Genomic DNA, 23,893 nt, shown 5'->3' on the forward strand with positions numbered 1-23,893 from the left:
GTAACATAGCCTGACTCATGAAAAACAGAAATATCGCCCCCCGCATGCAAATTACTAACTGTGCAGTGAAAGTGGGAAGAGAGAGAGAGCAAGAGAGGGAGAGAGAGATAGGAGTCTGCTTGTACTTATTCACGACAGCTCGGAGCTGCACAGTCCAACAGGGGAAGCTGAGCAAAGGAGTAACAAATGACTGAGGGGTCATTGTTGAGTAAGGCAACTCAAATGAGTCAAAGTAGATTATTTGTTCAGCTGTCAGTGGGGCTCCTTCTCATTGCGGCAGGTAAGATGCTCTCATTTTCATTGCTAAAATGACGGTCTTCGAGATTTATAATGCATATTTGGTGTAATTTTGTCATATGATGTCTTTTTCTCAGTGGCCAAGACTTGTTTTTATTTATTTTTGTTATTTATTTATTTATTTATTATTTTATTTTCATTACCCACAAGGTCTATACGGATCAAGCATAAATGTGAAGCCATATTCGTGTTAGAGAAAGAGTCATTGGCGTGATTAGTAAAACAACAGCAGCTAAAGCTGTGACATGCCCCAGGTGCAGGACTTAATTTAACCAGAAGGGTGCGATAGATTGCCGTGTGTAAAAGAGAGAGAAAATAAAAGAAATGAAAAACAAATGGTGGATAGTTTCCCAGATTTTGTGAAAGAATGTGTAAAAGTACCCAGGGAGAAAAGAGGTGAAATCTGAACCAAATCTTTTCCCCTCAAATGAACACTTATTATGTGAAATCCAGTCTTCTTAGATGTGAGTTAAGGCTATTTATGCAACAGCAATTTCAACTTGCTGGCACTGGCTGTGACTCTGAATGTTCATTAGTGGTTTATTGGATTGATGTAGTTAAATGTATAGCCAGCTGTGTGTTGTTCTTTCCTTTCACTTTCCATTAAGTATATATTTTTTTAAATATGTCTTTTTTTGGAATTGGGAGAACATGGAGGAATACTGCAATAAGGCTTCAGATTAATCAATAATTTCTTTCTATTAAAAGGTTTGATTTGTACAACAACTTCTTTTCCCCTTTAAAGGTGTTGTCTTCGTAAGGGTTCATTGTTCACCGTGAGGTCATGGACTGTAACCTCATCAACCTCTTGCTTTCACTGTTATCATTTAGGGAAGTGTGGCTGTGTAAAAAAACACTCTTTGGCATTATGATAATCTTGTTTCTACACGAGTCCTCCTGAATAACAATGTGGGGGGTACGGTGAAAGACAAATCCTTTAAAAAAGCTCTTTTCTGCTTAACAGGAAAATATATCAAAACAAGGGCTTGATAAAAGAAAAGTCTTATCTGGTGAGAATATTCACTGACATATTTTTTGTTCAGTTAGTGCACTGACTAAAAAAAGGGGGGAGATTATCAAACTCATTGTCAAAAGAATGACTCACCATGGGAAAGGAATGTACACAGGCAAATGAAGTCAGCTTCCAGGAAAAATATGTGTTGTTTAATGATTTATTTTATCCATGGTGAGCAAGCAAGCAAACGGTGGAGGGAAGAAACTCAAATACAGGTATTAGTGAGCAGAGCAAAGAAACACACAGGAGGAGGTGGTAGATCCCCCCAAATTGCTAATTTGCTTGTTTGACTTCATCTGCCTTTTTTATTGTATTTTGTTGTTTAGTGAGACATTTAATATGCTTTTTTACTTGTGTTTTTTTAAGGTCTTAATGTCTTACAGAAAGTTATTTTACTACAGCAAAAATCTGTAAAACACTACAGGTCCATAGGGTGACTAGTTTTCCACTTCCCTCCAACAAAGAGGGAGAGTCCATACACTTCCTTTTCTGATTTCTTAATTTGTGCATCCTTGATGAGTCTCCTTACATTGCTCACTTAGTCTTTCACACAAGAGATAGGACAGGAGAAGGAACAAGGAGAGAGGAGAGGAGGAAACAGGAGTTTAACAAACAAAAAACCCATTCAACCTTCATTTTAAAGCAATGTCAATTAAACAGATGAATTATAAGTCGACTTGTTAGCTTTGTTTATTTGCATCAACAAGGTGATTCCCAAAGAGCTAATAGCTGAAAACTTGGTATATATCTGCACAGTGTCCACTGTGGCCTGAGCGATGCATTTGGCTTCAGTTGACCTGTGTCTCATCAGAAATTGTCTCAGTGGAAGGCTGGCTGTCAACAAACCATTCTTCAGGAAGGGAAATGGATAGAAAAGACTGAGGTGTGCCAAATTACACAAGAAATGGACTGAAATAGTGCCAACAGGTGTTATGAAGTGCAAATAGTCATACGTATTGAAGAGGGCATCTGAAAGGTACAACAGTATGGTGGAGGTTTTGTCGTGGTATAGGACTACGTTTCAGTCTTTGGTGTTGGTAACTTTGTCAAAAGTGATTGAATTACAAATGCAGAAAAGTACCATCTTGCAGTACCACCTGGAAAGCATCTGATTGGCCTAAAACTCTTCCTAAAAACACTACTGAAGTCCTCTTCACTGTTCTGCATGCGCAACATTTCTATCAGTGAAACTACGCTGTGAGTAACTGTGATGGGCTGCGGCTAGGCTGTTGGCATGTTGGTTTGCTGGAGCCTTACGTGTCCATGAGAGCATCATCTCTAACCTGGTTGTTCTTGTCAAAAATCTGACTGCACAGAGGTGCTGAGATGACCAGTACATGTGCTGTTCTTGCAGTAGCTAAAATAGCTCTGCAGCTATTTCAGCAGGGCATTGCCTGACCCAACACAACCAGAGGAATGCAGGACTTTCTAGATCAGAAGCATATCCAGACACATCCTATTACACATATTAGCCTGATTGTATATACATATGTCGTAGTGTTGGTCTATAAAATATGCTTAAAACACAAACTTGCATTTCCTTTTTGACTAGTATATTTGGTTTGATTTGTCGATCCTACATTTTAGTTTTACTACAAAACAAAAACAATGTGAAGCATCTAAATATATATAATATTTCTATGCTGCAGGTGTAGGTGCCTCATGTCCCATTGAGTTGAGCCCCTCCAGTGTTGTGGTGCGGTATGGAGACCCAGTTTCAGTCAACTGCACCGCAACAGTGAGCCATGATGGAATGGGTTGGGAGGCTTCAGTTGGAGGGATAGGGATTACAGAGGTCAACCATTTGCCCTGGAATGTGGAGAGTTTAACAGAATGGGGCATCTCTGCTTTTTGCTTTATTAACGCTAATGAGCAGTGCCAGAAAAATCTGAACATCGTTGTTTACAGTAAGTCCTGGTTGTTGTGCGTATATTATCACAATTATATTATGATAACTCTAATAACTCTGGTATCTAATAACTCCTTTCTTTTTCTCAGCATTTCCAGAAAAAATCCAAATCAACTCCACCGCTGACTCCAATGGTATGATGGTAGAAGGGGAGGAATATAACATTACTTGTGAAATCCCCAAAATAGCACCAGTCCAAAATCTTACTGTAAAGTGGTACAATGGAGACAGAATCATTGAATCAGATGTCTTAGAAATCATTGAACCAAATAACTTAAAAAATACTAAACAACCAGTGAAACTTTTATCTACCTTCCCGTTTACACCAACTCGAAACGACAGCGGTGCCAGGTTCAGATGTGAGGCACAGATGGACCTGAGCCCAGTAGGACCACATTTGAATGTATCGTCACAGGAGCTTACTATTACAGTTGTCTGTAAGTTTGAGCTTATTTGTTTGTAATTCACATAAAATACAATTCTGTCTCAGATAGTATTTGTGACTATTATGTTTACCTGGCAAGATGGTATATGTCTGAAAGAAGGATAAAACATTACATTGTAACAAATGGTTGGTGCTTTTGCTTCTTTTCAGTTGGACCAGATGTACAGTGTTCCAATATTATTGAGCTAATGGAAAATGAATCTTTGGAGGAGAATTGCAATATAGCAGGAAATCCCACCCCCTCGGTTAAATGGCTGAAAGATGGACAACCCTTCAACTCAACCACTCCGATGAGAAGGGAAAATGCAGGGATGTACACACTTGAAGCTAATGGCTCACTCTCTGTCCAAAAGAACATCCAGGTTCATGTGTTATGTGAGTGTCACATCCACTTTTATGACAAACTAACAAAACTAATACTACATTTGAACATTATACATTTAAAAATAGCAGAAATTGCTGGATGCACAAAGTGGAAGAAGTGCTCAAGTCCTAACTGAGAGTAGCTGTCACTGTTTTAATCAAATGACTCAAACTTACAACACAGTACGCAGGTTTAAAGGTTTTAATTAACAGAGTCTTGGGAAACAAGAGCATTGAATTTCAAAGGAAGCCTGGCTACTTAATCAGGTGAAAGTCTCCGGACTGTCACTTTATCTGTTCACATGCTGGGATGAAACACAGGTGAATATTCAAGAATGATCTCTTAAAATGTTTCTCTTAGTTCTGGTTAGTGTCAGTCAGGCCAAACTGCGACTGGAGCAGTATCTCTGTCTTCCAGCAGATAAATTCCTTTGAAGGACAAAAACTCAGTGTCATACTCAGCTGTGTGGGAGGATATTGTGGACATAAATGCAGGAGGCAGGACCTTGACTCGAAGCAAAACTTTTAATGCTGACTAGACCAAAGAAAACACAGAAAGACCAAAGTTCAGGAAAAACAAGGAAACCATGCCAGACAATCCAAAAGCCATAAATAATTGGGAAATAAATATTCTCAGGGCATTACAGAGCTGGAAGACAAACAACTATGAGGGTCAAAGCAACAAAGAACAAGGAGAGACTCAGACAATATACAATGTAATACAAGAAGGTGAAGAGGGTTAACATGACAAAAGGGAAAGGGAGTAGGACAGGACAGTGTAGGAAGGCAAAAAAAAGACAAAGCAGAAAGATGACATGAATGGAAACTACAAGGGAACTAACTAAAGGACAAGCTGAGAGTAACAAAGTTAAGAACAGAAGACTCAAACAGCAAGACTGAAATATAAACCATGACGAGCCTATATAAAGCAGAAGATAAACAAGAATTGTAAATACAAGGGAAGAATAACAAAAAACTCAAAACCAAGGGTCCCAAACCCAGGGAGGACCACACTGAGTGTTTGTCCTTTTCCTTTGTCCTTTCCTTTTCAGACGGACCAGAGTTGAACTGCCCAAGCATTTACATGGCAGAGGAACATACTCCTCACAATCTCACCTGTACTGTTGAGGGCTTTCCTGAACCTGTCATGGTCTGGTACAGAGATGATGAGGTGGTGGAACTTCCAAAGACGTTGACGAGACTTGATGCAGGACATTACTTGATCACAGCTTCAAACAATCAGTCAAACGTTAACGCCACTGTGGAAATTATTGTTCACTGTAAGTCTTTCAGACACACGTCAAGCGAGAGTGATTACATACGTATATTTTACTCCTTTTTGTCTTAAATGAAATTATTGTCTTTAGATCAACCATCAGAGATATTTGAGCTTCAAGACCTTGAAGTCCACATTGGTTCCACTGTGGAGCTGAAGTGCTCCTCCAGTGGAAACCCACGACCAACGTATACCTGGAATTATTACCAGACTGACAATGTGATGGAGGAAAATGAAGATGGAGTATCCCGTTTGGAGATTCACAGCGCTACTGCATACAACATGGGTACCTACACGTGCCATGCATGGAACAACAAGGGAAGAATTTCCAGAACAATCAAAGTGACAGTTATAGGTAGGTGAACTGCAGTACACAGTATGCAACATAATCGATCTACCAATTATAGCCTGCTTAGATAATGTCCTGGAAAGAGTGATAAAGTATCATGGATTGTGTGTAATATGAGAGCATTAATAAAAACCAGCTGATCCGCACGCTTTTTGGCTTTTGAGTCTAAATCGAGAAGTATCGATTTACAGCTTCTCACCATTACCACTACTGATGTGTTGTTCAAACCAAATGGGGAAGAAGGGTGATGTAAGTGACTTTAAATGAAGCATGGTTATTGGTTCAGTTTTCGAGAATTTTTAAAAACTGCTGATTGACTTGCTGATAAAAAATATATATACCTCAGTTCAGATCACATTTTACCTTATATTAAGAGTAATTTGGCTAAGTAAATGTGACACATTTAACTGATATGTGTTGCAGGTGCAGTCCACCCCAAATAATTCTTTGAGCTAGGGAGGGGTGTATCCTTCCTGGGATCTTTTCCTGTTGCCTCCAAAGAAACAGCTTAAAGACCTTTCCTTTCATTTCACTACAGTGCTGGATGTGGAAATCTTGCATTATTGTAATGAAGGAATGTAGATTTGGACTGAAATAACATTTCTCACTCCCACCCTTCCTTCTGCAGGTGCTGAGCAAGAATGCCCACTTGAAATAACTCCAAATCCAATGGTGCTTGAGTACAGAAGCAGAGCGCAGGGTGCAACGTGCAGCTCAACATCCGCCATCTCCACAAATGTCAAGAGAATGTACTGGGAGGGTGTAGAATCTGATAATATGACTTGGTTTACTAACACCAATGAAGACTGGGGGATGACGCCAGTTTGCACTGCAACATTTCAAGGAATAGGAAAATGCCAAAAATCATTGAACTTTACTCTTTACAGTAAGTATTCTCAACCCGAGCTGGCAAAAATACAGACATCCTGTACTTGAGTAGAACTACACATCCTTGTGTTAAAAAATACTCTGGTAAAAGTACTGTTTTAAACTTGTTTACTAAAGTAAATGGGAAAAGGTACAGACTCAGAATGTACTCAAAGTAAGAACGTATTGAGTAGTACCTTGTGCTATATTAATGTAATAAAATTGTAGTATATGGGAATAGAATATTTTCAGTCTTCAGTTATTTCAGTCTAAATTTTATTCTAATGATTGTTCTCAGCATGACTCAGTAATGAGCATAGGAAAAAATGATTTTTTGAAAGAGCTCTATCTTCTGTTTCCTACATTGTAGAGGATAACTTTGCCTCCACACATAAACAGGAAACACAGTCAGAGGTTAAAGAGAGATTCAGCAAAACACCTGCCCACTTTATCCACTATTAGTATGCCTTTTGTGTATTACAGTTTAGGATCAAATTGATTTAATGTTTAAAAGCACAAAGTGATGTGAAATAATATCTCAACTTGAATGTGTTAAACCAAACGTAACAAGGTTGTTTTGAAAACATAAGGAATGGAAAGTATAGACAGCTGTCAGAAAAATACTCAGTATTGAACACTCAAGCAAAGTACAGATACCTGAGAATTATTTGTGCTTTGTTACTTTCCACCTCTATTCACAACAATTTTCATACTTTTGCTGCCTTCAAATTTGAATCTTAAATTGTGTTACTCTGCTCTTTCCTCTCCCAACAACTCTCCACTGTAGAAAAACCAGACAGTGTTTCCATTTACCACGTGCGTCGCTTGAGCTCTGTGGAAGAGGGCAAAGAGTTCCAGCTGCGGTGTGACATTGTCAGCATCGCTCCAGCACAAAACGTCACTGTGTTGTGGTACAAAAATCAAGGTGAGGAGCTTTTCTGTAAACATTATAGACGTACTGTGTGAGACTTGCAATACAACACAATACAGTGCTTTGAGAGTCTTTCTAGTGTCCAGCAGTGGACAACGCCACTGGATGCAAAAGAAAGATTGATCATAGAAAGAGAAAATTACGCTACCTTCACCTCCACCATATATAATAATGATGATTTAAATCAAAAGGATCCAATTTGAGTTCATCAATCTATAAGACATCTTGCCTCTGATTTTCAGTCCAGTTCTCATGTAATTTGAAGACGACTTCTGATGAGGCTTCAGCGAACATTAAATGGATGATAAACCTGTAAATGTTAGTTAAACCAACCAGTGCACTTATATAGAAAAAACAAAGTGCCTTAAGATCTAATTAAAAAGTGATTCTTTTATAGGTTTTCTGCTATGTGTACACACAACACTAGTTCATCCCTTCAGTTAGGTGTCTTTAATATGGTTGAGTGGTTCATCAGCTAGTGTTAAGATGTTTAACAAAGTGGTCATATTACAATGAGTTGACTGAAAATGAGTGAAAAAAGTAGCCAATAGCAAAAGAAAAAGCCTTTAAAAGACCTTCACAAAGCCTGTAGTAGAACTATTGTTCAAGACCGCTTTAAAACTCATTGCTTCTTATAAACTAAATATAAAGAAATAAGGAGTGGCTCAAGATCTTCTCACAGTACTGTAAGTTGTGCTTAACTTCTGTTGTGTCTCCCGCTCATACATAAACAAGTAGAAATGTCAGCTTTTGTCTTTTTATTTTCTTATTTTCTGTCAGACATACTGAAAGAAACTGGCTGTCAGCTTGAAAACAACAAAACCTGCAAACTCAGTGATGTCAGATCCCCGGTAAATGTTTCTGCCACGATTAATGTCAACCTGCAAAGGAAAGACGACGAAGTGGTGTTCAGATGTGAGGCTCGGCTAAACCTGAGATTAAATCCTCTTCCGACTACAACATCCAGCACCCTTAAGATCACTGTCCTGTGTAAGATCCCACTTCATATTCACTTTTCCCTATTAGGGGAAGCTACCATTCCTTTTGTTATGTTGAACATATACTGTTACTCTCTTAAGTGTTTATGTTAAAAGTAGTGAAATGTTCAGACAAAGATGTAAAGATATTTAAAAGTACACCATTTGACTCTTTGCTCTGAACATCAGATTTCTAAAATTTGTCTTTCTATTGTGTCACTGTCATATCAGTTTATGAAAGATTTCCTTATATAGTCAACTGCTCCAGGCATAGCACATCTTTAAAGTCAAACAATAATCTTGCTAGTGCATATAGATTACAGCATGTAATTAAAAGACTAAATCCATCATTATCTATAACAATATGAAGGTAAAGATAATGTAATTACAAAACAGAGACACCCTGCTTTAACCTTGTTGCAGATATTTGTGCTATTCACTCTTTCCATTTAAATTTACTATTCTTAACATTGGTGTACGGATGAGTTTTAAACAGCATATTTGTTTATTTTGGGTGGTATTGCTTGAATACTCAGTGTTTGACATTATTCTGTTTACCTTTGTGTCACAACAGATAAGCCCAAAATTAATACCACAAAGCTTCCAAAAGAAATCCCCGTGTTCAGAGGCTACTCTGAGGAGCTTGTTTGTGAAGCAGAAGGTTACCCAATCCCAAAGATCCAGTGGCACTACAACCCAGAGTCCCATGTGAATGTGTCTAAAGGAAAACTCACTGTGTCTGAGCCGGGCATCTACAACTGCACTGCCAGCAATGACGTTGGTTCTGCATCACATGTGGTTGAAGTGATTTTAAAAGGTAACACACTTTTAACACACAGATTTCTCACCTTATGCACCTTTTCTGTACATTTTTACATGTATGTGTTTCTGGATGAACTTAAAGCCAAACAATCAGAGGGTTCCACTGCTGTTAGCCAAGACAATAAAAATATAAGACTGCCCTAGATGTTTTATTAAAAAGTCACGGCTCTTTACATGAGGAGTACAGTGGATTCACGAGGGCAGTGGAAACAACTAGGTAACAAGAAAAATGGTGAACTAGGTAGGGAAAGTAAAAATTGAGTGAGTTCCATTTCTAGGTTCTTATCTGTGACTAAAGAACCTAACATTCTTAAATATAACACAGAAGGGGAGAAGGCTATGAAAATACCACAACAAAATTTACAAAATAAACCCTAGGCAGAATACTAATAGAAATGAAAAGGAGCTGAAATAAATACTAAGGAATATAAAAATCAAATATAAGCAATAAACTTGGAAAAAAAAACTTCAGTTTCAATTCAATTCAGTTCAAATTTATTTATACAGCACTAAATCACAACAACAGTCGCCTTAAGGCACTTTGTATTGTAAGGTAGACCCTACAATAATACATACAGAGAAAAAAAAACCAATCATATAACCCCATATGAGCAAGCACTTTGGTGACAGTGGGAAGGAAAAACTCCCTTTTAACAGGAAGAGGTCTCCAGGTGACCCCAGGTCCATTATTGTCATGACAACAATGCTTTTTATTAAATCCTTCAACATGCAGACTGGAGGGACTTGGCACTGTTTCTGATTAGTAGTACTTCCTGATTCACAGCCATCCATCCTCTTAAAGGGCCTGTTTTTTTGAAGTCACATCTTGAAGTCATTCACTGAACATCTGCCTCTATTTTGGCTGTTTCCAAAATAGAGGCATATCTGACTCTAAAAAAGAGGAAACTGCACACTCATATGGCAGTGACTTATCAGTCACAAGAGCTATGTCCTACAAAATTTCCTATTTTATGTAAGCATAATTTGCAAAATATCCCCCCTGTAAATAAAACTGTATTAAATAAAACTTGAAACTACTAACTGAGATTATAAAATCTACAATGTCGAAGGTATATATGCACCAGCTTCACTTTTAAACCAATGGGGTTATGTCTGTCTTACAGTCATGGTAAAAAGAAATGCTCTCTTTAAATACAGTATAAATACAGTCTATGGATTTTGCAGTATGCACTGGTTCACTGCTGCTGGTGACATTAGGGAATGGGTAATGATTTGTGCATGTGATGTTTCTAACACCATCATAGTAACATAATAACCATAACAATAACCATAATACACTTGTTACAGTTTTCTTTCTGTTTCTGTTGCTGAAAACATTACTTTGAATGGACATTTAAGGAATTCTAAAGCATTAAATCTTATTGATATTTTATTATTTTATTTCCAGCCCCACAATTTCTGGGTGAATATGATCTATAACTTCTCACCTAAAATGCTTTCAAACTTCACCGGTATTACTACTACTACTGCACATCTTTACTTATACTTTAGCTTTTATTTTGTATGTGTATTTGCTGACCTCTTTAAATAGTAGAGTTACATATAGAGTAAAAATGTTACATTTCTATTGTTGCACACTGAAGTGTTTCCTGTTTGACTGTCTTCATTGCAGAGGACTACCTACCTCTCATCGCTGGATTTGTGGCTCTTGCAGTTGTAGCCATCACCATTGTCTTCCTCTTAATCTACTCAGTCTACTACAAGAACACCAAAATGCGCCACTACAACTTTAAAAACCCCAAATTTAGCGAGCACAATGGGAATGTAGCTCACAGCAACGGCGACCTGCAGTTCCCTATGACCAGACTTTCAACGCAGTACATCTCCGCGTAGTAAAGAACAGACTGCTGAGCAATCTGAATTGGCTGCAGTTAACAGTGTTTTTAAAGTATGATTACCACTTCGACAAAGATCTATTCATTCAAATATCACGCAACCTTCTACTGCATATCGATTTTCCAATACATCATAATCAAAGGTGTAGTCCTATTTGTCTAAGTAACATTGTGCATCGGTCACGACAAAAGCTTTTTCACTGCAGAAGCAAATTTACATTATTCAACTACAACTGAGCAATAGTGATCAATGCCAGCCTGACCTTAGTAATATAAAACTCATCTCTCTAATCCCTTTCACCAGTTCTTACATGCTGCTTACAGCTCTTTCCTTTCTGGATGTGTCTTCTTAATTTTCCATACTGTCTGTTTGATAGTTGCCCGCTCTCTCTCAAACTTGCCTCTCTCCCTCATGTAATCTGTGGTGAATTTTGCACCACTTTTCACACATTTAATCTCAGGGTTATGAACATATCTGACTGCTAGTTTCTGAAGCCCTAATTTGCCCTTGCCGTGTAATTATTGAAATGAATGTAATTATTGTAATGTATGTAATTTGGGGCATGGTTAGATCACCCAAAGCTTTCTTTCCCATGAGCACATTTTAGTGAACGCATCATCACGGTAATTTGCTCTGGTGCTTTCAGTCACAAAACTGACACTCTGTCTCTTCGGTAAACTCTAGCAGAGCCTTTCTGACCTCAAAAGAAGGTTTTGTGATGGCACAGGTCGTTACTAAATCTGGCCCTAGATGTCAAGATGACATTGTTGACCAATTACTTTGTTGTCTTTTAACTAAAACTCTTAAAGTGACAGCTATATTTTGAATGATTAAGCTAAGTGGATGTTTTATTTCCTGTCTTGGAGAAACAAAATGTTGGGCATGACTCTGGACTACACCTCTGATTATAATAGTGTTTCATCCTTAAGAGAGTAATGCTAGGTGCAACCACAGTTCCATGAGTCTAATCATTTAAAGAAAAAAATAGCATCAACCATACTTGATTTAAATTTGACAGGGTCTCTCCATGTTCCCCTCTTCCTTCCATGAAAGTTTTGTTCTCACCACTCCACTCACAAAACTGTAATTTCACTGTGAATCCTAAACTTGAGCACTCATCAGCTTCACTCACAAACTAACGTGACATCATATCCACAATTATCACTGGTCATTAGAGCTATGTGAGCACACTGAATACTGTTTTTGTGTATCACTAATTCAATCTTTATTTACCAAACAACCCACAACATTTCAACAGTTTATTCTTTCAACTCGTAAATGAGGCTCAGTCAAATTTTAATCAAGGGGTTTTTTTGTAACTTGATTGCACCTACCATATTTACACAAGTGTGTATCTACTACTGGATTCTTGCCAGTTTTCACTGGATAGAAATATGTGAAGGAGTGATAAGTTTGCTTCTGACTTGAAAGTAGAACCTTTCCTAATTTAATGAGCACAAAGATATTTGATGTTTTTATTTTTTGTTTTTTTCATGGTTCTTTTTCCTTCTTAAGGTTTCAAATCAGTATGCTTCAAGCTGAAATTCAAAATATATATATATATATCAATTACACCATCTTGTCACCAGGTGCATTTCACAGGGAGATTTGGTACATAATTTTTTTTTTTTTAAACATCTCTGCAGAGCTCAGCAGTGCACACACACACAGACACACATGCAGCAATTTCATTTTTTAACTTCCCTTTATCACAGTCATACATATCATATAAAAATGTCAGTCAAAATGTAGCTGTTAATGTGACTGTGTTATGTAATCAAAATGTGCAGAGATGCTCTAACAATGTACCAATCTCCATGTGAAATTTAACAGGTGAGGACCTACAAGCATTACAGTACTTCAGTGTATACCATGTATTGAGCCAACTGTTGTTTCAGTCATAACTTCCTATAAGTCACTCTGCATTCCTTTCTACATATGTAGCCTTTTCTGTGCCTGGTTCTTTCTATGCCAAAATCTAAAAGGTCTCTCATTATGGGACAAATTGTCCTGTTCCACAGATGAGTGACCACAGGCACTGCTACCCCAGTGTCTATATGAGCTGTATGTAAATGCATATATATATACACATTTATTTATTTATTTTTTCCTTTTAAGAAAACGTAAAGACTATTTAATGTATTATGAAAATGGACTGCATGGCGATATGATGGCATTGCAAATTATTGAAGGGTTAATGGAGTTCAAAGCCTTTTTGTGAAGGGTGAGGAGACCTTTATAACACATATGTATATACTGTTGTAAATATTTGTGACTGAGGAAAAAATAAGTATTTTCTTATTAAAATGATCACTTTTTAAACATGTTGTTGCTATTTATATGCATGTACAGCGAGTATGGCATATTGAAGAAAACTGATGGTTTCAGTTCAATTCAGTTTTATTTATATTGCACAAAATCATTACAACAGTCGCTGCAAGGCGCTTTATACCATAAAGTAAAGACCCTACAATAATACAATAATACCCCTTTCAAGCAAGCACTTGGCGACAGTGTGGAGAAAAAACGCCCTTTTAAGCAGAAGTAACCTCCAGCAGAACCAGACTCAGGGAGGTGCAGCCATCTGCTGCAACCAGTTGAGGGTGATGGGAGAAGGCTAGGAAAGGAAGGTGGAAAGTTCCAACAAAGGAAAACAGTAAATAGGGTTTTAAAACTCTTTACAAATAATTAAGAATGGCTGTTGAAAACTAAAGGAAAAAAAAGAAAACTAAAATCAAAAGAAAATTGATGGCTAAATACCAACATTAGCATGTCTTATTTAAATGATAATAATGTGATGAAATACTAACGTCTTGATGCATTCTCAATCATCCAGGAAAATAAATCTCCAAAAGTTGATTCTGTTCATCTGGACGTAGCGTTTTGTGGGAGAAACGTTTCGTCACTCATCCAAGTGACTTCTTCAGTCTCAGCTGACTGCAGGTTTCCCCAAATCCAACTTTACTCGTAACCCGGAAGCTCTCCCCACACACAGCCTTATGGGAACAGTAGTCTACCGCTACACTTATAAACAGTACATTTGCATAATTACTGAAGTCATTATGCAAATGTACTGTTCATAAGATTTGGGGAAACCTGCAGTCAGCTGAGACTGAAGAAGTCACTTGGATGAGTGACGAAACGTTTCTCCCACAAAACGCTACGTCCAGATGAACAGAATCAACTTTTGGTGATGAAATACTAAGTTCTGAATCGAAAAGGGAGTCCTACCCAGTACTAAACAAGGTGTACCTAATATACTGACCAGTGAGTCTAGTATGACTGTGACTAAAAAGATTACATTACTCCATACAAGCTACCCAACACGAATCCATCTACTTTTATCTAATCCACTTCAAAGATCTACTTTTTTCCTCTGCATTTATGTTTACTGACTCTCTGCATCAAAGAGCCACTTGTGTCACTTAATGCATCACTTTAAATGAACCTTTTCTTGTCTTTACACTAAATGTTGCTACTTTACATTTTAACTAACTGCATTGTCTTTGTCACTTTAAACTGTGATTTATTAGCACTGCTGCAGTGTTTTCTTAGTCAGGGGTAGTGAGTGCACTCAGTGTCTCTCTGTGCCCACTGTTGGGGGAGGGACAGTTTCCTCCCCGGTAACTGCTGGGAGCTGGGAGCGGCGTGCTGCTGTCAGCTGTAGCTTAGCTTAGCTTTCTCCTAAAAAAGTCAACAAGTCGCCGCTGGTTTACTTAGCAGCTGAGCTGAAGCGATATACACTCCAGCTCACTGTAAGAGAAAGGAAAGCCAAGGAAAAGGAGCGGCAGCTGTTGGAATAAGAGACTCAGAAAGTTTACTCTAATGGATTATTTGAGCTTTCTTCGTCTTCTTTCAGCCCTTTTGACAGTAGAGCTGTTATCGCTTTCTAACGGGGCAGAAACCAGTAAGTAAGAAACACTTGAGAGCTCATGTTTTCTTTGCTGTTGACATGGAAATAACAGAGGCTAAGGGTTCCATCCCTGCGTGCTTTGGAGTTTGCCTATAGCAAAAAGGGAGTGTTTAAAAAGTTGGGAAAGTGTGAATGAAGTTTTTAGTGAAATCCTTTATTTATCCAGGAAAAAGTTTCACTGAGTCTAGTTTTCAAGAGAGGCATGTACAGGAAGCCTATTCCTAAACGATTAAATGGGAGACAAAAAATGACAAAAGTGGGAAAATTAGTGACTTTTATTGTTGGGGGTTATAAGGATCTTCTGTATATTTACATTTTCCCCCAACAATCTGTTTATTGTAGATGCATGGTTAAAAGATATATGTCTCAGGTGTCATAACATTGTACTTTGTAATACGTGGAAATGAACTGAGTTGAATGTGACGCATTTAACTGATATGTGTTGTTGGTATAGTCCTCCTCAAAGAATGGTGGGCAGCAAGTGCAGACTTCCCTGTGGGAGGGGTGTATCCTTCCTGAGTGTTTTCCTGTTGCCTACACAGGAACAGCTTAAAGAGCTTTCCTTTCATTGCTATTTCACTACAGCGCTGGATGTGGAAATCTTGCATTATTATATATAATGGAGGAATGTTGACTTGGACTTTTACTACCACTCATCTTTCTGCATGTGCTAAGCAAGAATGCCCATTTGAAATAACTCCAAACCCAATGGTGACTGAATACAGAAGCAGGGTGCAACATGCAGCTCAACATCCACAATCTCCACAAATGTCTAGAGAATATACTGGGAGGGCGTAGAATCTGATAATATAACTTGGTTTGCTAACACCAATGATGACTGGGTGGTAACGCTAGTTTGCACTGCAATATTTCCAAAACTACGAAAATGCAATAAATCATTGAAATGCACTCTTTACACTTTTACCACCTTCAAACTTGAATGTCAACTTTTGTTACTGTGCTTTCTTTCTGTTACTGTGATTCCCTCTCCCAACAACTCTTTACTGTAGAAAAACCAATCAGTGTTTCCATCAATCACGTGGATAACGTTACCTCCATGGAAGAGGGCAAAGAGTTCCAGCTGCGGTGTGACATTGTCAACATTGCACCGGGAAAAAAACCCACTGTTTTGTGGTACAAAAATCAAGGTGAAGAACTTTTTTTGTAAATGTTATAGCTTACGCCAGGTTTCTTTGTCTGTATTATGCTGGGGGAGTGAGAAATGGGTACAGACGAACGTGAAAATGCAAGACATAAGGCAAAAACTGAGTTTATACAATTCCAAGTTTAATTATTATATCCATATTTGTTAGGACCTCTTTAATTCTTCAATACAACCCAAACTTTCTTGGGGAAGCTTGTAGTTTCTTTAAATAGTCTTGAGAAATAGATCTCCAGGCTTCTTGAAAGACATTCAAAGCTCTTTTTTTAAATATTAGTAGCCTTTTGTTCTGTTCTTTGTCAAGATCCCACACTGCTTTGATAATGTTGAGGTTCGGGTTCTGGGGAGGCCAATCCATGACTGTTTCATTGTTTGTTTTTTTATCCAGGTATGCGTTTATTGTGTTGGCAGTGTGTTTGGGATCATTGTCATACTGAAAAATGAAGCAGCTGCCAATCAGCCACTTTGCAGATGGTATTGCATAGTGGATGATGGTACTTTTCTGTGTTCATAATTCCATCAGTTTTGACAAGATTCCAAACACCACTGGCTGAAATGCAAACACTTACTGCATGTCTCTCCTGACCTTCTCCATGCATATAGATGAAGATTTGAACCCAAAATTTTTCATTTTGATTCATCAATCCATAAGACCTGTTGCCACTGATTTTCAGTTCAATTGCTATAATTTGGCAGCTGTTTTTGCATGTTGTCCTCCACTGGTCCAGTATTGCCTTACATTTCTTTAAAGACACACAGCACACCAAAGTCTCAAGATAGTGGTTCCCTGGGAATTACTTGATTGATGCAACAATTCTATTTTATGCCTGTAAAACTGTGTTATCTTTGGCATTTTTATGAAATAAAAATACAACAAAATTTGTGTTTGCAACAGGATGCTTGATTCTTGCAATGTTTTCTGTTATGTATAGACACAACACTGATTCATTACTTGAGTTAAGTATTAAGACATTTAGCAAGCAAAGAAAAAATTCCTCTGAAAATGGTTAGGTAGGAGTGGACTGAATAAGTGAAGGTAATAGCCAATATCCAAAGAAAAACCTTGGAAAGACCTCCAGAAAGTGTGGGGAACTATTGTTCGAGATCATTTTAAAATATTACAAGAAAGTCAGGCAAAATGTAAAGAAATAAGGTGTTGCTTGAGACTTTTTCACGGTACTGCAAGTCATGCTTCATTTCTGTTATGTCTCCGACTGATATGCAATCAGGTGGAAATGTCAGCTTTTGTCTTTTTGTTGTCTTATTTTCTGTCAGACATACTGAAAGAAACTGATTGTCAGCTTGAAAACAACAAAACCTGCAAATTCAGTGATGTCAGATCCCCGGTAAATGTTTCTACCACGATTAATGTCAATCTGCAAAGGAACGACAGCGGAGCGGAGTTCAGATGTGAGGCTCTGTTAGAAACGGGAGCAAACACCCCTCAAAATACAACATCCAGCACTCTTAAGATCACTGTCCTGTGTAAGATCCTATTTTCATATTCACTTTTCCCAATTAAGAGGAATCTACCATTCCTTTTGTTATGTTGAACATATACTGTTTTTAAGTGTTTATATTAAATGTCGTGAAATATTCAAATAAAGAGGTAAAGATATTTAAAAGTACACAATTTGAACAAAAAGTTCCACTTTGGGATTCTTTGCTCTGAATACCCAATTTCTAAAAAATTTTTCATGCTATTCATTCTTATATTCTCAATTGGATTCATCTCAGAGGTGTACAGATGGGTTTGAAAATATGCTATTCAAATTGTAACGCATTGTTTGTTTTTCATGGTATTGCTTGAATACTCATTGTCTTGACATTACTGTATTTACCTCTTTGTCACAACAGATAAGCCCAAAATTAATACCACAAAGCTTCCAAAAGAAATCCCCGTGTTCAGAGGCTACCCTGAGGAGCTTGTTTGTGAAGCAGATGGTAACCCAACCCCAAAGATCAAGTGGGGCTACAACCCAGAGTCTCATGTGAATGTGTCTAAAGGAAACCTCACTGTGTATGGGCCTGGCATCTACAACTGCACTGCCAGCAATGATGTTGGTTCTGCATCATATGAGGTTAAAGTGATTCTAAAAGGTAATACATTTCTGTACTACATGTTTCTGCAGAAACGTAAAGCTGAAGTTCTGCAAAAGCATGAATATAAGGCTGTCCTAGACTGTATATAAAAGATGGACATGGCCAATGTGGCATTTCCCATGTAAATGGTAAATGGTACTTATGTATTGCTCTATTTGAGAACTTTTACTACAAGTCACCCAATCACACACACATTCATATGTCTGTCATATTTTGGAGTGTAACAGATCCAAATGGAATATGGATAAAACGACAGATAAACAATGAGCACAATCACACAGAACACAGTACAATTCAACAAAGGACAAATAAAAAGACACAACTCTTTAGATGAGAACCACGGAGGGTTCGTGAGGGCAATTGAAACAACTAGGTAACAAGAAATAGGTGAAGATAATCAAGGCCAACCAGACAAGAGGAAGTAAAAATAAAAACAAGATACTGAAGACAAACAGTTAATAAAATAAAAAAGGAAGTCACTGACTAACATACAGACAAGACCCTAACATACTTTGAACTAATGAACTATGAAATACCACAAAATAATATACAAAAAACTAACACCAAATAATAAGTGCAAATAACTCACAATTTTGGGTTCAAGACCAAGGATCATAACAACAATGACCTGGGTTAACACAGGTTCAGTATCTTGTCCATGAATCCTTCAACATGCAGACTAGAGAAGCTAGGGACAATTCTTAAAGCCATGCACTGTTTCCTTTTTAAACCCATGGAATATGACTGTCTTATTCATGGTAAAAAGAAAATCCACTCTCTTTAAGTTCTCAGATTTCTTCATCAGAAAGAAGAGTGGGCGAGAATTCCCCCCAAATCACTTGCAAACAATTATTTAACTTATTGCTGCTAAAAGTGGTTGTCCAAGCTACTGAATCATCATAAGTACTTGGTTTTTGTTGAATAAATAATGATGCTGGTGTTCATCTCGGGCTTAATTCGTTTTAAGACCTTGTAAAGTCAAGGTGATATGATATGTAAAACCCTACAGCTTTCTTTTTACCATGACTGTATATTTAAGTATAATTGATGACTATGAGGGTCCCTTCATGCTCCAAAAACAACAGCTTCGGGAGGTGGTAGAGTGGTAAATGTGTAGCTAAAATATCTGCAGGAATTTAAAAAATTTCAATTTGCTGCTATAACTTTGCACTGTCCACGTTTTGCTGTGACACAACAAATTTCCCACATGTGGGACTAATAATCTTCTTATCTCTCTTATCTTTTAAATATGTTGGGGAGATCCGCCATGAAAATTTGAGGCTATGATCAAATACAGGATATATCCACAATAAGTTTGGAGTTCCTAATAAAGTGCTCAGTGACTCTATGATGCCCTATGTTAGTTTTCGTTCAGTTTCAGAAAACATTACATTGAATAGTAATTTCAATAGTAGTGCAGGAGGCTTCGAAGAACCTGGGCAGATCACCAGTTTCTCACAGGGAGACAGACAGCCATTCATACCCACACACCTGTGGACAGTTGCCAATTTTAAGGAAATATAAATCATAAAATGGACAATTTAGAATTACCAATTAACCTAACCACACTAACTGCATGTTTCTGGGCTGTGGGGGGGAAGCTGGAGTACCTCGAGAGAACCCAAGCAAACACAGAGAAAACATCCCAACTCCACAAAGAAAGGAGTGTGTGGAGATGGTAAATCATAAAATTATATTCCACAAATCTCTCTGTAAATATAACCTATAGCCTGTCACGTAGAACACACTAGAAACTTAAGGGGTACTACTACTTTGCAATTGATCTTCCTGCCCCAATACTTGGTCATTTTAAAAAATAAATTAGAAGCTATCAATCTTTATTTTTATTTGCACTTTTTAATTTTGCATGTTTGTTTGTTGACCCCATTAAATTATAGAGTAAAAAGTTTACATTTGTATTGTTGCACATAGGAAATGAACACCCTTGCATTGTTTCCCGTTTCACTGTCTATATTGCAGAGGACTACCTCCCTCTCATCGCTGGATTTGTGGCTGTCACTGTGGTAGCTATCTCCACCATCTTCATCTTCATCTACTCAATCTACTACAAGAACACCAAGATGCGCCGCTACAGCCTTAAAAACCCCAAATTCAGCATGCACAATGGGAATGTAGCTCACAGCAATGGTGACCTGCAGTTCCCAATGACCCGACTATCAAAGCAGTACATCTGTATATAGCACAGAATAGACTGCTGAGCAATCTGAACGGTCTGCATCTCTCTGCCACCAGGGTTAACAGGTTTTTCTTGTTTTGTTTTTTATTGCTGTTGTTGTTGTTGTTTTTTTTAAGTCTGAATACCGAGCCAAATACAAAGAAAGACTATTCTGTCCTCCAAACGTCAATCACCCTGTTATTCTCACACAGATTTCCCCTTACATTATAATCAGAGGTGTAGTCCTATTTGTATAAGTAGCGCATCGATCACAGGCACACAGCCTTTAGAGTTATTTGTTTTTAAGGCTATATCACCAAAGTGGCAAGTTTAAATTATTCAACTATAACCATAACATGCTGCTTACAGCTCTCTCCTCCCTGGATGTGTCTTCTTTGTTTTCCATGCTTTCCTGTTTGATAGGAACAGTCTCTCTTTAACATTGGTGCCATCTCTCTTCCTCACTTATTCTCCAGTGAACTTTAAATTCTATAGTTGTTACATTGTAGGCACACAGCTGTGTGCAGTGCTTTTGGTATGTGCTGAAACTCTTCACCGAGTCTGCTCTAAATATGCAGAGTGAAGAGTCCCTTTCTACTCTGGTGTTTTTCTACACATCATACGTGTCATCTTTTCCACACAGATTTTAGGTTTATACTGTAGAGTAGTTTGGCCCTAGATAGCCCAGCTTTGATTACTTTTTTTAAACTTTGTTCCATGAAATATTGTTGACGTGACAACTGAATTTCGACCGATTAAGCTAACTGTGAATATGTTGTTTCCTCTCTGGTGGGAAAAAAAGAGGTGGGGACTATACCTGCAATTGTAAGTGTTTTATCCATAAGGCAGTAATACTAGGTGTAATCACAAATTTCCTTGATTTGAATAATTTAAAGAAAAAATAATGAAAACCATACTTGATTTAAATTTGGCAGGGTCTCTTTAAGGTCCTCTGCTTGTTAACATGTTCACCACTTCCATCATGGCTCCTGTTTTTAGATCCTTCAATGAAAGATCAGTTCTCACTACTCGACTCACAAAACTGTAATTTCACTGTGAATCCTAAACTTGAGCAAATATCAGCTACATTGACGAACTGATGTGACTTCATATCCATGATTAACACTGATAATTAGATCCGTGTCTCACGAGTCCAAGCCCAAAGGCTGAGCTAAGGTAAGGACTATGTGGAGTCACCACACAGCACATTGAATGCTTTTTTTGTGCCACCAAACAAAACACAAGACTTATCTCTCGGGGCCTTGCTTCATCCTTTTCCTATAAAGAAAGTAGTCAGAATGTGATTTACATTCAGTGATCTGAAAATAGCAGCCACACTGGAAGCAGTTTGGTTTTAAGGAAACAACAAAATAAAGTGAGGGTCAGAAACATTTAAATCAGGTTTTTGATTTATTTTTTTATTTTTATTGTAGCTTTTACTCTTTGTGACTGTTATTGCACCTGGTGTAGTTACACAAATGAGCAACCTCGGCTTGAGATGTACAAGTCTGTCTATACTACTGGATTCTTACCAGTTTTCACTGGATAGAAAGAAGTGAAGGAGCAATCCAACTCGAAGGTGAAAAATTTTCCCATTTTATTTTTTATATCTGATGCATGGTTGGTTTCACTAATGTTGATGTTTCTGTTAACCTTAAGACTTCAGATCAGAACCGTATGGGATTTTTCACGTCTTTAGGACATTGTGAATCTCAGACTGCTGTCCTTTAAACTGTTAAACTCACGGGAAATGCAAAGCTTATATAAACTGCTTTTACTTATTGCCTGCCCTGCCAGCAGTGCACACACAGCAGTTTTCTTATTTAACCTCACTCTTCAACGCATATCATATTGAATGTCTATATGAATTGTATATTCAGGGTAATATTTGATGTAAATCCAAAAGTTTATATTTATTTATGAGAAACAGTAAAGGCTGAATAATTTAGTGTTGAAAATGGACTGCGCACTGGTTAGTAATGCAAATTATTGAAGGGTTAATGGAGTTCAAGTCCTTCATGTGAAGGCTGAGGAGAACTTTATGACACATTTGTATATACTGCTGTAAATATTTGACTGACTGGGGCAAAAGTGTATTTTGTTATTAAAAATGTCGCTTTTTAAAACATGCTGTTCCTATTTATATGCATGGAAACATCCAAGTATTATAGTGTAATAAAGAAAACTGAGGAGTTCAAGAAAGGACAATTTGGATATGTAGTTTTAAACCTTTTTTACAAGTAATTAAGAATGGCTGCTTTATTTGGTTATTGGCATGAATAAAATTAAAAAAGAAAATTGTATGCCTAAATACAGACTCAGTAACCCTAAGCATACCATTGTATTTAAATCATAACAATAATATTTTTGGGGGGGTAAAGGAGGAATAACAGTACAGTATTTATGCTTTACCTGAACCTGCAGCACAGCACAATACATATGGAAAAGCTCTGCTTTGTCCACCACACATATCTCTAAGAACATCAACTACAAGAACAAAAAGTTAATATCATTCTTTTGCCTTCCCCCATTTTTCAGAATGGTTCATTAGTGTGTTGAAGCATAGCATGTCCATCCTGTTACCCTTATTTATAAAATAAGCTGATATTTTATGTGTTTTGATGGTGGATGCACTATCAAATCCTTTTTGAAGTCTTCCTCTGCTAACCTGTTGTGGATCACATGGTTAATTGTGGCTGCTTTAAACATAAAACTGAGAATATTCTTTAGTGTATTTATATAATCCATGTATCACATTTTTTATACCGTATATATTTTGATATGTGGATCCCAAACATGTTGGGTAACGAGACTTTTCATGTAAAAGAAGACTATAAAATGTGTTTAAATGATCATTTCAAAATAGAATACAATGATTTGTTTTAATTATCCCTTACATGTAATATATGAGTTATATTTTAAAGCAGTCCAAATGTATACATACAGATAATTATAAGGATGGTGAGATCATTAAAATAAACAAGCATTTTACAAGAAACTGTAACAGTGAAAATTCCATGTTGTCTAAACGAATCAATGGGGTCTCTTGAATATAAATATATATAACTAAGTTCAAATGGTGGGCTGGTATATGTCCCATTTACATTGGTGCATACAATGTAAAACTAAGGAAAAATGTTCCAAAAAATCTTGATTTTATTTTGAAAATATGCTCATGCTCTACATACTGGGTTCAGTACCGGTTTAGCATAGAGTATGTGAAGCATTCACAGGTGTGATGTCATCTCAGTTATCTTCTCTCCACCTTTTCTCCCTTTTTTGTTTTGCTCTTTCCTAAATAACTAACCAACTAAATAAAATAAAAAGATTTTAGTCATGTCATTTTATACATCATAAAAAATAAACATTAAAAAAAATATACTGTGTTACTACCTTCAATTTTGGTTTCAGTTTTGGTCACAGCTTGTGGG

The 23,893-nt window shown here is 37.3% G+C and overlaps 1 protein-coding gene across 2 annotated transcripts; it reads left to right on the forward strand.

Annotated features, from left to right (window-relative positions):
- Positions 1-133: 133 nt before the first annotated feature.
- LOC146576371 (hemicentin-1-like) lies at positions 134-23,795 on the forward strand. Of its 2 annotated transcripts, XM_085271585.1 has the most exons (14): positions 134-280; positions 2,962-3,219; positions 3,311-3,658; positions 3,817-4,041; positions 5,082-5,309; positions 5,397-5,660; positions 6,283-6,540; positions 7,309-7,446; positions 8,233-8,442; positions 9,004-9,246; positions 16,032-16,169; positions 17,459-17,668; positions 18,041-18,283; positions 20,267-23,795. In XM_085271585.1, the coding sequence occupies exons 1-14, from the start codon at positions 187-189 to the stop codon at positions 20,485-20,487; spliced, it is 3,078 nt and encodes a 1,025-aa protein (XP_085127711.1). In that variant the 5' UTR covers positions 134-186; the 3' UTR covers positions 20,488-23,795. The 2 variants fall into 2 exon arrangements, with proteins under 2 accessions (XP_085127711.1, XP_085127710.1); XM_085271584.1 differs by lacking the exons at positions 16,032-16,169; positions 17,459-17,668; positions 18,041-18,283; positions 20,267-23,795 and adding an exon at positions 10,885-13,430.
- The last annotated feature ends 98 nt before the right edge of the window (positions 23,796-23,893 follow it).

The sequence above is a fragment of the Mchenga conophoros genome, linkage group LG4 (genome assembly GCF_057382185.1).
Source record: "Mchenga conophoros isolate Kocher_MC1m ecotype Shallow Benthic linkage group LG4, M_conophoros_male_GT1.1, whole genome shotgun sequence".
Taxonomy (NCBI): Eukaryota; Metazoa; Chordata; class Actinopteri; order Cichliformes; family Cichlidae; genus Mchenga; species Mchenga conophoros.